The sequence below is a fragment of the Esox lucius genome, chromosome 17, assembly GCF_011004845.1.
Source record: "Esox lucius isolate fEsoLuc1 chromosome 17, fEsoLuc1.pri, whole genome shotgun sequence".
Lineage (NCBI taxonomy): Eukaryota > Metazoa > Chordata > Actinopteri > Esociformes > Esocidae > Esox > Esox lucius.
Window position 1 is genome coordinate 44,618,054 of NC_047585.1, and position 15,950 is coordinate 44,634,003.

The 15,950-nt window shown below is 42.9% G+C and overlaps 1 protein-coding gene across 2 annotated transcripts in view; it reads right to left on the minus strand.

The window, feature by feature from the left end:
- LOC105016653 (RNA polymerase II elongation factor ELL2) overlaps positions 1 to 15,950 on the minus strand; it is a 41,353-nt gene that overhangs the window by 9,271 nt on the left and 16,132 nt on the right. For both annotated transcript variants that reach the window (XM_010880634.5, XM_029114322.2), the window contains 5 exons: positions 12,363 to 12,526; positions 11,144 to 11,439; positions 7,107 to 7,231; positions 4,296 to 4,416; positions 3,177 to 3,663 (listed from right to left, as the gene is read on the minus strand). In XM_010880634.5, the coding sequence (XP_010878936.4) occupies positions 3,177 to 3,663; positions 4,296 to 4,416; positions 7,107 to 7,231; positions 11,144 to 11,439; positions 12,363 to 12,526 (1,193 nt within the window). The remainder of the gene's footprint in view (positions 1 to 3,176; positions 3,664 to 4,295; positions 4,417 to 7,106; positions 7,232 to 11,143; positions 11,440 to 12,362; positions 12,527 to 15,950) is intronic.

The following is a 15,950-nucleotide window of genomic DNA, read 5'->3' on the forward strand; positions in this document are numbered from 1 at the left end:
CTGTACATAAAGCCCTGCAACAACTACCAATGGATTCAAGAGAGTGGAAGCCACTAATTCTCAATTTCAGAACCAATATGTTTTTTGTAAGGAAGGGTCATCAATCCAGATTCCCAAATATTTATGCTACGACACAGTTGACGAGTGCACCATCTAATATATTTTTATCATTTAGCAGTCACTTATCCAGGGTTCTCTTAGTTGGCTCTATCCAAACCTTTTCACAACATCAGCGATGGTGCTATGCCCCGGCCTGAAACCAGATTGACTGTAGAAAAGATCTAAGAAGACAGCTGATGATGGCTTGCAATGGTTTTGCTAAACGCTACATGTCAGATGTTTCATGCCCTTTGTGTAGAGGTTAGCACACTTGCTGCCTCCCATATCTTAGGGTTATTTGAGAGGTAAAACATATCAGAGGATCTGTGATTATTGGAGCTGAAAGCAATCAAGCAGCAGGAAAGGATCAAGTAAATCAGCCACAATGGATTTATGGACCATTTGTGAAATTAAAGCAGAGACTCAATTGAAGTAGACTGATTTTCCAGTGAACCAAATGAATGCACTCTGGGGAAAAGGTGTCAGTTTTACCGCCAAAGCAGTGCTTATCCTGACTAATGATGATGCTGGAGTCTAAAATGACTTAGTCAGTGAAGAGGAGGTATTCCCACACTTCAATGCATCTTCTTCCACAATGTTGATAAATCACCAGTGGAGTCTGTAATAGAGCTACAGAAGTAGCTTGATTTAGCTTTTAACCCAGTCATACATGGTGTCATAACAAAGACTTAAGTAGTGTAAAAAAAACACCCACACAGACCTACGTAGTCTCATAACACACAGACATAAGTCATTTCATAACGCAGACCTACATACAGCTCCGAAAAAAATTAAGAAACCACATCGCCTTTTTCTTTCCTTTCCAAAAAAGTTGAAAGGGAAAGTTTTGAGTGAGGAACAGAAGCGTTAAATTTGCAGTGGTCTCTTAATTTTAACCCATCTGTTTCTCACTCAAAACCATTCTTTTCGACTTTTTTGGAAAGGAAAGAAAAAGGTGTAGTGGTCTGTTAATTTTTGCAGGAGCTGTAGTGTCTAAAACACAGACCTACAGTGGGGAGAACAAGTATTTGATACACTGACGATTTTGCAGGTATTCCTACTTACAAAGCATGTAGAGGTCTGTAATTTTTATCATAGGTACACTAAAACTGTGAGAGACGCAATCTAAAACAAAAATCCAGAAAATCATATTGTATGATTTTTAAATAATTAATTAGCATTTTATTGCATGATATAAGTATTTGATCACCTACCAACCAGTAAGAATTCCGGCTCTCACAGACCTGTTAGTTTTTCTTTAAGAAGCCCTCCTGTTCTCCACTCATTACCTGTATTAACTGCACCTGTTTGAACTTGTTACCTGTATAAAAGACCCCTGTCCACACACTCAATCAAACAGACTCCAACCTCTCCACAATGGCCAAGACCAGAGAGCTGTGTAAGGACATCAGGGATAAAATTGTAGACCTGCAAAAGGCTGGGATGGGCTAGAGGACAAAAAGCAAGCAGCTTGGTGAGAAGGCAACAACTGTTGGCGCAATTATAAGAAAATGGAAGGAGTTCAAGATGACGGTCAATCTCCCTCGGTCTAGGGATCCATGCAAGATCTCACCTCGTGGGGCACCAATGATCATGAGGAAGGTGAGGGATCAGCCCAGAACTACACGGCAGGACCTGGTCAATGACCTGAAGAGAAATGGGACCACAGTCTCAAAGAAAACCATTAGTAACACACTATGCCGTCATGGATTAAAATCCTGCAGCCCACGTAAGGTCCCCCTGCTCAAGCCAGCGCATGTCCAGGTCCGTCTGAAGTTTGCCAATGACCATCTGGATGATCCAGAGGAGGAATGGGAGAAGGTCATGAGGTCTGATGATACAAAAATAGAGCTTTTTGGTCTAAACTCCATTCGCCATGAACACCAAGAACACCATCCCAAACGTGAAGCATGGAGGTGGAAACATCATTCTTTGGGGATGCTTTTCTGCAAAGGGGACAGGACGACTGTACCGTATTGAGGGGAGGATGGATGGGGCCAACTACCTCCTTCCCTCAGTAAGAGCATTGAAGATGGGTCATGGCTGGGTCTTCCAGCATGACAACGACCCGAAACACACAGCCAGGGCAACTAAGGAGTGGCTCCGTAAGAAGCATCTCAAGGTCCTGGAGTGGCCTAACCAGTCTCCAGACCTGAACCCAATAGAAAATCTTTGGAGGGAGCTGAAAGTCCGTATTGCCCGGCGACAGCCCCAAAACCTGACGGATCTGGAGAAGGTCTGTATGGAGGAGTGGGCCAAAATCCCTGTGGCAGTGTGTGCAAACCTGTTCAAGAACTACAGGAAACGTATGATCTCTGTAATTGCAAACAAAGGTTTCTGTACCAAATATTAAGTTCTGCTTTTGTGATGTATCAAATACTTATGTCATGCAATACACCACCTGTACAGCATACAATGTGATTTTTGGGATTTTTGTTTTAGATTCCGTCACTCACAGTTGAAGAGCACATATGATAAAAATTACAGACTTCTACATGCTTTGTAAGTGGGAAAACCTGCTAAATCGGCAGTGTATCAAATACTTGTTCTCCCCACTGTACATAGTGTCATAACACACAGACCTGCATAGTGTCATAACACACAAACCTGTATAGTTTTATAACACACAGACCTATGTATTGTCATAACACACAGACCTGTGTAGTGTCATTACACACAGACCTGTGTAGTGTCATTACACACAGACCTGCATAGTGTCATAACACACAAACCGGTATAGTGTCATAACACACAGACCTGTATAGTGTCATAACACACAGACCTGTATAGTGTCAAAACACACAGACCTACGTATTGTCAAAACACACAGACCTATGAAGTGTCATGACACACAGACCTACTTAGACCTACCCTTGAGGAAACATTCTGAGGATTATTTTTTTTACTTCCCCTGAAAGAAAAATATCCTGAAAAGCCTTTTCAAGGGGTTTTCAAAGAACTTAAAGGGGCTACTGCAGTTTCAACATCTAAGAACACTGAAGATACTATTCAGAGTATGATATTACAGGAGAACAGTATAACTGGACAAGAGGAAGGGAAGGCTATTCGTTTCTTACTAGCGAGTTTGCCAGAGTGGTTCTTGACGTCAGGACAGGTATCCATCGCCTCACTTCCTTGGAAGTCTTTCACTCTCTCCCTCTCTTCTTCACTAGTCTGGCAATCTTTCACTCTCTCCCTCTCCTTCTCTTTGTGCTTCTTGTTCTTCTTCTTCCTTTGCTGGCTATTGGTGATCTGCTGTGGCTGACAAACAGTGGAGTCGGAGTCTGTCCGAGGCGGGTCTGGGCTGGACGGTTTCAGGTCAGGTTCTACTTGCTCCAATCCATGAAGACTCGAGAGACTCTTAAGTTTGTGTAAAAGAGGGAACCCATCCTGACTCTGCAGAACATGGGTACTGGTACTAGTCTGTGAGTGTAAACCAGAGTTGAGAGACGAGGATGATTTCCGATGCATCTGTCCAGCATTTGTAGGTGGTAACCTCTGGTCCAGAAGTCTCTGTCTCTTCTGAGAGTGGTCATCAGAGGGGTCAGGAAGCACCGGACGTTTCTGAAGGAGGAGGAAGCCAAAAGTTCATGTTGCTATGAAAATGATTTAGATTTTGTACAAACTAAATTATTTCATGAAGTACTTATCCTGAGGAATGGTCCTGACAGAGGCATTGTTTTGACTGGGTTATATGTTACCAGAGACATGGTTCTGAATGGGCTATATGTTACCAGAGGCATGGTTCTGAATGGGCTATATGTTACCAGAGGCATGGTTCTGAATGGGCTACATGTTACCAGAGGCATGGTTCTGACTGGGCTACATGTTACCAGAGACATGGTTCTGACTGGGCTACATGTTACCAGAGACATGGTTCTGACTGGGCTACATGTTACCAGAGGCATGGTTCTGACTGGGCTATATGTTACCAGAGGCATGGTTCTGACTGGGCTATATGTTACCAGAGGCATGGTTCTGACTGGGCTATATGTTACCAGAGGCATTGTTTTGACTGGGCTATATATTACCAGAGGCATGGTTCTGACTGGGCTACATGTTACCAGATGCATGGTTCTGAATGGGCTATATGTTACCAGAGGCATGGTTCTGAATGGGCTACATGTTACCAGAGGCATGGTTCGGACTGGGCTATATGTTACCAGAGGCATGGTTCTGACTGGGCTATATGTTACCAGAGGCATGGTTCTGAATGGGTTGGGGTCCACTGGAGAATCATTTGAGAGCTTGTGGAATGAAAGGCTGCTCTGAAGGCTGAGTCTCTGTGATTGGCTGCTGTGATGCTGCAGTAACTTTCTAGAAGACAGAAAATGAGAAATTACAGACAATAGATTTGGTCAACGCAAAGAAATATCCCTCACAGACATTTACCATGGTAGAACAATTAAAACAATCCCATGGTGGAGGAGCCGGGGGGGGGGGACGGGGGAGACGGGGATGGGGGAGATGGGGAGAGATGTGGGAGACAGTGGGGAGATGGAGGAAACAGAGAGACAGGGGAGAGAAGGTGGGAGACAGGGGGATGGGGGAGATGGGGAGAAATGTGGGAGACAGTTGGGAGATGGAGGAAACAGAGAGACGGGGAGAGAAGGTGGGAGACAGGGGGATGGGGGAGATGGGGAGAGACAAAGGGATGGGGGAGAGAGTTGGAGAAGAGAAAATGGAGAGCAACCTAGTAGTAAAAAAACTAAATGCCATTATGGAGACATTGTTTTTGCCACTGATTCCCACAACATAAGTCCATAATGTCAAAGTTAAATGTGCAAAAAAAATTTGTTTTATATTTTTTATTAATTCAGAAAATTGTGTCGATTTTTCATTTGACATCAGGGACTTGTTTGTGTTGATCAGTGGCAAAAAATTATTAAATCCAAAGATAAAATGTGGAAAGGGGGGTGAATACTTTTGATGGCCACTTTAATCGTAATCTCTTTGCAGTTGCTGTTTGAAGAAATCCCCCAGAACAACCAGAGATAGAGCCCCCCACCCCCCATGTTTCAACTGGGCTTTTGGGTAAGTGCCATCTAACAACACTTCTGAGGGGATTCACCCATCCACCATTCACTCTGGGTTTCAGGTGTGTTAAGGGCATGTTGCCTATGCAAGAGCCAGCATGTCTATAACGGGGTACACCTCTTCTCATGCCAAAAGACTGACTAAGGATCTGTTGTATTTGCCCTGCAGCAGATGGTTCTAGTACAAACATGTCTTACACAAAACATTTTTTTTATTTTTACAATTACATTGAAGACATCTTATTCAGAGTGACTTACAGAAGCAATCACGGTACCCTCCTCGGGGCATTTCACTTGTTTTCTCAGGAATTCAAATCAGCAACATTTTGGTCGCTAGCCTAATTCTCTGACTGCCAGAATACCTGGGGATCATACTGAGATGAGGGCTTGGGGTTAAACGGAGGTTGGCGGCCCTGATCCTCAGCGCTGTGTTAAACACTGGATACTGCAGACTCTTACTCTGTCACACTAAATCAAGAAGCTCACAGCTGCTTCAAGAAATGCCTGCATGTTAAGACTTAAAGTAATATATATATATATATATATATATATATATATATTCTTGCCATCAGCAAAAGGGGTTCCTCAAGGTTCTATCTTAGGACCCCAACTATTTACTACTTAGCCTAACAAAGAACGTTCGCCAGTCTCCCTGAAAAGTAATTGTGATTTTCATCTCTATGAGGACGCAGTGGTTTATTCTGGTACCCTTTCAGCCCAGCAGGTCATTTATCTGAAGTTATTTTTGCTATATTTATTCTAAAGACTTGCATGACACCCTTCAACAAAGCCCAAGTTGAGCAAATTCTCTGCTACAAAATATGTGGGTAGCAATAAACTGTCTTTTAAGACACAGATAATAAACATGTATAATTAAGATAACTGTTGGTTGGGAGCATGGATGTCACTAGGCCTAAATTATTAATTAGCCCCCCCCTAAATAAGTCAATATATCAGTTAATATATTTTCTCAATGATTTCCATCCCATCTTAAACTTCTTACAAATTGTATAAAAATTTTATAGAATATAGAAGAGAGTGATACTTTGAACGTAACTCGCCCATCTGAAGTGCCCTCTCTTATGTAAATAGTGGCTAACATCTTCCTTACCATCGGCCACCCCCATTATCCGCAGTTTCTAGTGGTCCGAGAAGTAAATCCTTTCAAGTTCAAAATGTAAATGCACTGGAAAGCAACGGTACATTTTGCTAATCAATATAGCCTTTCAGCTAGCCCACTACCATTTCTTACAGAAATGTATGGAGGTAAAAAAAAAAGTGAGATCTTAAAAATGTCATGTATGGAAATTGTTTAGAAACAGTTTTTGAATTATGATTAAAAAAAAATACGATTTCATTCCGAGATGAATAGGCTAATGACTAAATCTGGTTTCAAATGATTCAGAGAAATCCTGTTAAGAAACAGAATATGTATGTAGATATTCACTTACTATAAACTAGCATATAGGTCTAGTTGACAAGGTATTTTGGCTGTTTATGTGACTTTTGTTGATGTTGGATGGAGTGGACTTTAATTTCTTCACTTGGATAGAATTTAAGTAATCAGATCAGTGTCTAACACAAACTATGATACAGGTGTACCTTTAGCCAAACCAAGAATAACTTTACATACAAAAATACATTTTACACATGTAGTTACTCTCAAAAAGCATGATGAAAATATGTTTAGGGGAGTATGCCCATACCCCAAAAACCTAGACTTAGCCCCCATCCATGAATTTCTAGAGACGTCCCTGGTTGTGAGTCCTTGATAACAATGGCCCATTGCTGGCTCATATCTGAATATAAATCAAATAGATAGAAGCTATTTCTCTTCCTCAACAAACCACAAATTGTTGTGCGTTCTTATGAGTGAATTCTTTTTTAAATGTAATTTTACTTTTTGTAATGTTTATGCCCATATTGATAATAAGAAGCTGAATTGGTTTCCCTTGTTTGAGTCAGTCCTACCTAGCCAGCAGCCTGTTCATCGTCTGTCTCTCATCGTCACTGTAGCCTGGCCAGTCTCTCTGGACCACGCGGTAGAAATCCTCCTTCAGCAGGTAGCGGCTGTCTTTAGGGTTTAATTTAGCCACCTACAATGGTAAAAACACATTAAGTTGTTATGTTGTCTGTAAGGCTCAGGTTAACCACCTGTACAGCCAGAATAATGTTGGCCTTCAGGTACAATCCTCCTCAAGGCTGTGTGACAAACAGGCAAAAAGCAGCCTGAAGGGAAATTTTTTTTATTCTTCCACAAGGCCAGCATTTACTTTTATCCTGTAATAAAATATGTAAACATTGTCAAATTACTGCAGGTCTTGTTCAGTTTTCTTCTAGGTTATGCATAACTATTTCTGTATACAGCAGCAGAGTACTGAACTCTTCTCAGCTTTGATAATCAGATCAAAGATTAGTATTAATTCTGCTGATGAATAATGAAATACACCAGCATGCAAAAAATCAGCGTAATTGGCCACAATACTGAATTATTTACGGATTGTCATAATGTTGTCCTCCCTAAAACATCTGAACCTCCCCATGTCCTCTGAACAGCACTCGAACCATTACATGGCTAACTTTACATCCATTACATTTTACAAACTCTACTGAAAAGCTTCCTTCCTTCCTCTCTTTCTGAACTGCTTCAATTCAAAATATTCTAGTTACCATCTTTCTCCAGGCAGCCAACCCAGTCTCATCCTCGCCTCATCAACTCCACCCTCCCCTCCTTCCCTCTCCTTTCTCAAACCTCCACCCTGCTATTCCCAACTCCACCCTCCACTCCATTTCCCTCCTTCACTCTCCTTTCCCAACCTCCACCCTCCTCTCTCCACCTCCCTCCTCTTCCTAACTCCACCCTCCTCTTCCTAACTCCACCCTCCTCTCTCCAACTCCACCCTCCTCTCTCCAACTCCACCCTCCTCTCTCCAACTCCACCTTCTTCTCTCCAACTCCACCCTCTTCTCTCCAACTCCACCCTCTTCTCTCCAACTCCACCCTCTTCTCTCCAACTCCACCCTCTTCTCTCCAACTCCACCCTCTTCTCTCCAACTCCACCCTCTTCTCCAACTCCACCCTCTTCTCCAACTCCACTCTCCTGTGATCCAAATCGACCCTCCTCTCCCCACCTCCATTTTCCTCTCCTCATCTTCACCCACCTCTCCTCTCCTCATCTTCACCCTCATATTTTCTCCTCTGTTCTCCTCTCTTCTTCTCCCTCAAAAAAAGTATTTTAGATCATAAAACATATTCAACAACATTTTTGCTGAAGCCACCCACCAAACAGCCAAATTATATTTAGCATTTGGGAACCGTCAGGGCCCTTGATGCCCTCAGAGAGAAGGATGGATACAAATCTCTACATACACTCACCTAAAGGATTATTAGGAACACCATACTAATACTGTGTTTGACCCCCTTTCGCCTTCAGAACTGCCTTAATTCTACATGGCATTGATTCAACAAGGTGCTGAAAGCATTCTTTAGAAATGTTGGCCCATATTTATAGGATAGCATCTTGCAGTTGATTTGTGGGATGCACATCCAGGGCACGAAGCTCCCATTCCACCACATCCCAAAGATGATCTATTGGGTTGAGATCTGGTGACTGTGGGGGCCATTTCAGTACAGTGAACTCATTGTCATGTTCAACAAACCAATTTGAAATGATTCTAGCTTTGTGACATGGTGCATTATCCTGCTGGAAGTAGCCATCAGAGGATGGGTACATGGTGGTCATAAAGGGATGGACATGGTCAGAAACAATGCTCAGGTAGGCCGTGGCATTTAAACCATGCCCAATTGGCACTAAGGGGCCTAAAGTGTGCCAAGAAAACATCCCCCACATCATTACACCACCAGCCTGCACAGTGGTAACAAGGCATGATGGATCCATGTTCTCATTCTGTTTACGCCAAATTCTGACTCTACCATCTGAATGTCTCAACAGAAATCGAGACTCATCAGACCAGGCAACATTCTTCCAGTCTTCAACTGTCCAATTTTGGTGAGCTCGTGCAAATTGTAGCCTCTTTTTCCTATTTGTAGTGGAGATTAGTGGTACCCGGTGGGGTCTTCTGCTGTTGTAGCTCATCCGCCTCAAGGCTGTGCATGTTGTGGCTTCACAAATGCTTTGCTGCATACTTCGGTTGTAACTAGGGATTATTTCAGTCAAAGTTGCTCTTCTATCAGCTTGAATCAGTCGGCCCATTCTCCTCTGACCTCTAGCATTAACAAGGCATTTTCGCCCACAGGACTTCTGCATACTGGATGTTTTTCCCTTTTCACACCATTCTTTGTAAACCCTAGAAATGGTTGTGCGTGAAAATCCCAGTAACTGAGCAGATTGTGAAATACTCAGACCGGCCCATCTGGCACCAACAACCATGCCACGCTCAAAATTGCTTAAATCACCTTTCTTTCCCATTCTGACATTCAGTTTGGAGTTGAGGAGATTGTCTTGACCAGGACCACACCCCTAAATGCATTGATGCAAATGCCATGTGATTGGTTGATTAGATAATTGCATTAATGAGAAATTGAACAGGTGTTCCTAATAATCCTTTAGGTGAGTGTATATATTATAATTTGAATTATGTTTTCATTGATTTAATCTTTTTTTGTCATAATTGTGATGCTCTTCCTATTGAATGGGTTAACCCTACAGAAGGGTTAATATCCAAGGGAAAAAAATATCCTATCTGAATTTTTGTTTGGTAATCTCTTGGTAGAAATAATCTAGCTGGCCTCAATGCTCATTGGCTAGGCCATCATGCTTTGAATAGAAGGCACTAGCCTTTTGGGATGACAGTAGAATCAACCAATCACAAGCCACTAATTCAGAGCGAATAGCGAGCCTTTTCTTGTTTTCTCACGCTTGAGCCTAGCTAGCTGGCTAGCTTTTTGCAGTGAGAGTACGTAAAGATGCCGATGGCCCGACTGTCAGCAACTTTTTTGGGATTTAAAATCAATAGACAAGCAACATGAACCTGCCATTATCCATCTCATAAAGAAGGACAGGAGAACGGACCTCGTTTTTAAATGATAATCATAATGGTGAGTGGACTTTTTGTTTTCATCTACATCTTGCTTTTTGTTGCTATCTTGTTCGTATAATTTTAAATACAATATTTAAAATATTATTTCAACTTTAGATCCTTGGTTGTGTGGTAAAAGCAAAGGTGATGACATTGCATTTGGAATTACTGGGTACATGAATTCTGTGGAAAATAATTCTCTCTGACAGCGTATACTGTCCCTAAACAATGTGAGTAGTTGTATGGTTGAATTTATTCCGCCACTATTTGAGTAACTGTTTGTTTTGGTAAATGTTTATTTGAAATGACACAGGTGTGTTGTCTTCTAATATGGTTCCTGCTATCAATATTTGCAACCGTTGTGTACGTTTGCTGCTTCTGTGAGCCACAGTCGAGGCGTGGCTCAGGACCATTTGACACTGTCATCAAAGAACTGCTTGTCCTACATACAGTAGGTCTGCAAAAGAAAGTTTATGCTCTGAACACGCAGGCATCTGAGTTCTCTATGTATGACGTCAAATCTTTTTGCGCTACTGAGGGTCCAATAGTCACGATCTGCCACAATATTTAGAATATTTTACAGTTCATAAGGTTTTCAGATCTGACCCAGTTCTTTATCATGGATATGGGGTCTAAATCCTCACTAATGGGCAACATCACACGTCATAATTTGGTGGTTTGCCCTACACACAACCAATTTCCATGCAGGGCCGTATATAACGCTGGGAGTGGTGGACATGATTCACAGGGCCCATTGCTTGGCATTGCTCATTGACCGTAATAACATCAGTGTCTATAAGTGAGGGGACCCAAGCACATATCATTCCAGGGGCCCTGGGGCTCCTGCACCAGCCCCGTTTCCATATGGTAATTACAGTTCCCTACTTGTAAAACACACTGTCCTTTAAATACGAGGATAGAAATGAGGCAGAGAAATCCTTTGAAGTGATGGTGTGTTCGTGCACCCACCTCCTCCAGCACGGAGCCCAGCTCGCCCTTGTCCTTGGGACTGGCTCTCTCCTTATCCAGCCAGAGGAGGAGTTCCGGCTTACTGTAGGACTTCAGGGCCAGTAGGTGGATGATCCTCTCCTTCAGGGGGGCCTCTCTCAGGGGGCAGCCGGGGGTTTGCTGGGGCCTCGGGGCAGCACTGGTCAGCCCAGGAACCGGGGCACTGCTCCTCCTGGGGCCGCTGGGAGACAGTTGCTTCTGGAGGCTGTCGGGGGCAGACACGGTGGACGGCTTCCTTTGGAGCTTTACACATTTACCTGGAAACAGAAAGAGACCCAAGTTATTATTGGATGCTAAAAGCTTTTCTCTGAATCCGCAGCAACTATATGTTGGCTGGTGAATCTGATCCCAGAGCCCTGCTATTGGCCGAGTCTGTCTGAACGAAGATCACAATGCCTCCTTTGTCAGTGCAGCACTCGGTGTTTGGCAGCATTCGGTGTTTGGCAGCACTCAGTGTTTGGCAGCACTCGGTGTGTGTAGGGTTATGAAATGGAAAGGGGGGCTGTAGAGAGGCCTCCGTGTCTCCACATGTCTGAGGTAACTGTGTTAAAGACAGACATCTCTCCTCCTCTTCAGGCTAAAGGCCTTTCTGATGGCTCGGTCAAACATACTGCACTATGGAGGGAATAGGCTGCCATTTGGAACGGCCCACAGTGTGATGCAATTACATCCCCCCATGGGCACATCTGTCATGATGGATGTTTCACAACGCGAAGCCTAAAATCAGCCTGAACTATTTCACAGCTCCTAACCCATCAGGGAGCTACAGCAATAAGCTAAGAAACACCATGCCGCATCTACAGCTGGAGAGAACAGGGCAGAGGGAACACACTGAGAAAGACAGCAACAATACAATGCAAGTCAAATCAAGTTCAAAGTACATTCATTAATTTTTTAACTCTCCTCAGGTAAAAGGAAAAAAATATCAACAAAAACATCAACAACAATAACAACACTATTAATAACATTAACAACAAAAACAACAACAATAACAACAATAATTATAACGTTAACAACAACATTGACAACAGCAACAACAATATTAAAAACACTAACAACATTGACAACAATAACAACAAGGATCATAGCACGAACAACAACATCAACAGCAATAATAGAAATGATTAGAACATTAAAAACAACTTTGAAAACAACATTAAGAGGCATACAACTGCCTGACCTTTTTGTGTCTCCCCTGGTTTGATCTGGATGGCTGCACGGCTCCAGGTGTCCTTCTCCACTTGAGACAACCTCTCTCTGGTCGTCTGGTAGGACTCCTCTGTAGCGCACACCGTGACCTTATCCTGGATGCTGCCCTGGTCGGCCAGCACCTCCTGCCCTGAACTGGGGAAGGCAGCAGAGGTAAGACGGAACGACGGACAGGAAACATAATATTGTTTATATACCGTCTTCTAAATACATATTCGGTATACGTTTTTTTTTTTATGCCAGTTTGGATTCAAATAAGGGTTTATGTCTTCTGAAGTCCATCGGGCCAAGCCGATCTGCTTGTTATCAAACTGTTTGAACAACTCGCTAATATGTGCTTGTATAGGAGAACACATTCACCAACCAACAGCCATGACTGAGCTTCAGGTTTTTGACTGATCACACAAAGTGGCTAGAGCAGGGAGACAAGGACGACTGACACCATACGCACTAACCCTGGAGGACACTGAGACTATTTTAACAGCCTCTGGGAATTGTCCGTATGCAGGGTTGGGTGGGTTACTTTTGTAATCCGTTACAGTTACAAGTTACTTGTCCACATTTGTAATCAGTAACATAACATTTGGATTACTCAAACTCAGTAATGTAATCAGTAATGTATCAGATAAGACAAATAGGAATATAACCAATTGAACACTTTGCGGGATCAATCAACGTTTGAGTTTACATAGCTGGCCAAAAACAGAATTAGCATTTTACCTTATGGGTTGTATACAGTGCCTTTGGAAAGAGTTTCTAAAATATTGCTTTATACTTCAATATGATTGGACTACATCTCTACATTACACACTAAAGGTCTTGTCAGATATTCAGTCATTACAATAAATCCAATAAACCTCGATCTTCCAGAATCTGAATTTTTATCTGAACATAACCCAAAATCTAAGGATGTGTAATTAGTGTTTTTTATTGATTCAAAACATTGTTGAAAAATAAATGGCAATTTCTCAAAAAGGGTATTGACATTTTGTGCTTTTCGATTTGCAAAACGTAAATTACAGAAATAAACTGTGATTCACACCTGCACTTTCCAGCAGCCAATGATAACCAATGAACACACTTTTCTGAGATCCAAAGCAAGCATATTCATACGGCCAACCTGTATGGAGTTAAGGTGGCTGCATCAAATGCAAATCATCATCCTTGGCGACACACCTTTTCTTTTCAAATATCGTAATAAATTCCATGTTTTATTTTGAAAGCAGCGCCATTCTAAAAAGTAGAATCTGGTATTACCTATCATTGTTCTGAGAAAGACGCATCGATAGTAGATCACTAAATTATATTGGTCGACTAATATTATCGTAGACATACCCTGTTTTTCCAGCCAAAACCGGAGAAAAATAAACCAGCCCTTCATCAGTCACTAATATGGTTATGCGCACTCACAGTTGCACGCTTGATGATCACACACAAAAGTTATTTGAGTTAAAAAAATATATGTTTTTAAAACAATAAATAAAAAAATCCAAACGTGCAACATCCCAGTAATTTTTAGCACCTGTTTTTTTCTATTGAAGAAATCCAGGTATTCATAAATTGTTTCAAAAGTATCTGTAATCCGATTACAATATTTTAGCTGGTAACGTAACATATTACAGTTACTTGTTTTTTTGGAATATGTTACATGTAACGGATTACTTCTAAAGCATTACTCCCCAACTCTGTCCATATGCCACAACTAGGATTTGATTCCATGGCCACAGAGACACATCTATACTGCGATATAGTAACCTTACCACCATCTGGAAGTCCCATCTACTAAATTCTATCTCACATACAGTGGGGAGAACAAGTATTTGATACACTTTGATACACTGCCGATTTTGCAGGTTTTCCCACTTACAAAGCATGTAGAAGTCTGTAATTTTTATCATAGGTACTCTTCAACTGTGAGTGACGGAATCTAAATCCAGAAAATCACATTGTATGATTTTTAAGTAATTAATTTGCATTTTATTGCATGACATAAGTATTTGATACATCAGAAAAGCAGAACTTAATATTTGGTACAGAAACCTTTGTTTGCAATTACAGAGATCATATGTTTCCTGTAGTTCTTGACCAGGTTTGCACACATTGCAGCAGGGATATTGGCCCACTCCTTCATACAGACCTTCTCCAGATCCTTCAGGTTTTGGGGCTGTCGCCGGGCAATACGGACTTTCAGCTCCCTCCAAAGATGTTCTATTGGGTTCAGGTCTGGAGACTGGCTAGGCCACTCCAGGACCTTGAGATGCTTCTTACGGAGCCACTCCTCAGTTGCCCTGGCTGTGTGTTTCGGGTCGTTGTCATGCTGGAAGACCCAGCATCTTCAATGCTCTTACTGAGGGAAGGAGGTTGTTGGCCAAGATCTCATGATACATGGCCCCATCCATCCTCCCCTCAATACGGTGCAGTCATCCTGTCCCCTTTGCAGAAAAGCGTCCCCAAAGAATGATGTTTCCACCTCCATGCTTCACGGTTGGGTTCATGTTCTTGGGGTTGTACTCATCCTTCTTCTTCCTCCAAACACGGCGAGTGGAGTTTAGACCAAAAAGCTCTATTTTTGTCTCATCAGACCACATTACCTTCTCCCATTCCTCCTCTGGATCATCCAGATGGTCGGTGGCAAACTTGAGATGGGCCTGGACATGCGCTGGCTTGAGCAGGGGGACCTTGCGTGCGCTGCAGGATTTTAATCCATGATGGCGTAGTGTGTTACAAATGGTTTTCTTTGAGACTGTGGTCCCAGCTCTCTTCAGGTCTTTGACCAGGTCCTGCCGTGTAGTTCTGGGCTGATCCCTCACTTTGCTCATTATCATTGATGCCCCACGAGGTGAGATCTTGCATGGAGTCCCAGACCGAGGGAGATTGACCGTCATCTTGAACTCCTTCCATTTTCTTATAATTGCGCCAACAGTTGATGGCTTCTCACTAAGCTGCTTGCTTATTGTCCTGCAGCCCATCCCAGCCTTGTGCAGGTCTACCATTTTATCCCTGATGTCCTTACACAGCTCTCTGGTCTTGGCCATTGTGGAGAGGTTGGAGTCTGTTTGATTGAGTGTGTGGACAGTGTGACAACTGCGACCTCTGCTGGTTCACCTCCCCCTGCAGTGGGCGGGCCCCAGCGGTCGACGTCACCGGCTTTCTGACACCACCGTCTCATCATACATTTCACCTGTGTCCCGTTTAGTGCACCTGTTCCTCATCATCGCTGTTTCCCCCCGGTATATATGTTCCCTCTGCTCCCCCTGTCTTTGTGTGTGATTGTCTCCGACAGTGTCAAAGAGCTGTGCGACGCTTCGTACCATATATATTGTATATCTCTCCTGGATACCATTAAATATCCTTCTACCACGCCTTCTCCTGCTCCTCCTTGTTCCCACACCCCGAAGCCGTGACAGAATCACACACCAATACTACAACAAGGATATGGAGCCTGAAGGAGCCACAGGCGAGGTCGGTGTTGCGGAGGCAGTTCAAGTACACTCAACAATGCTGGCCAGCCTAGGCGCTGCAATGGACAGCGTACTGAAAGCGGTGCAGCGCTTAGAGC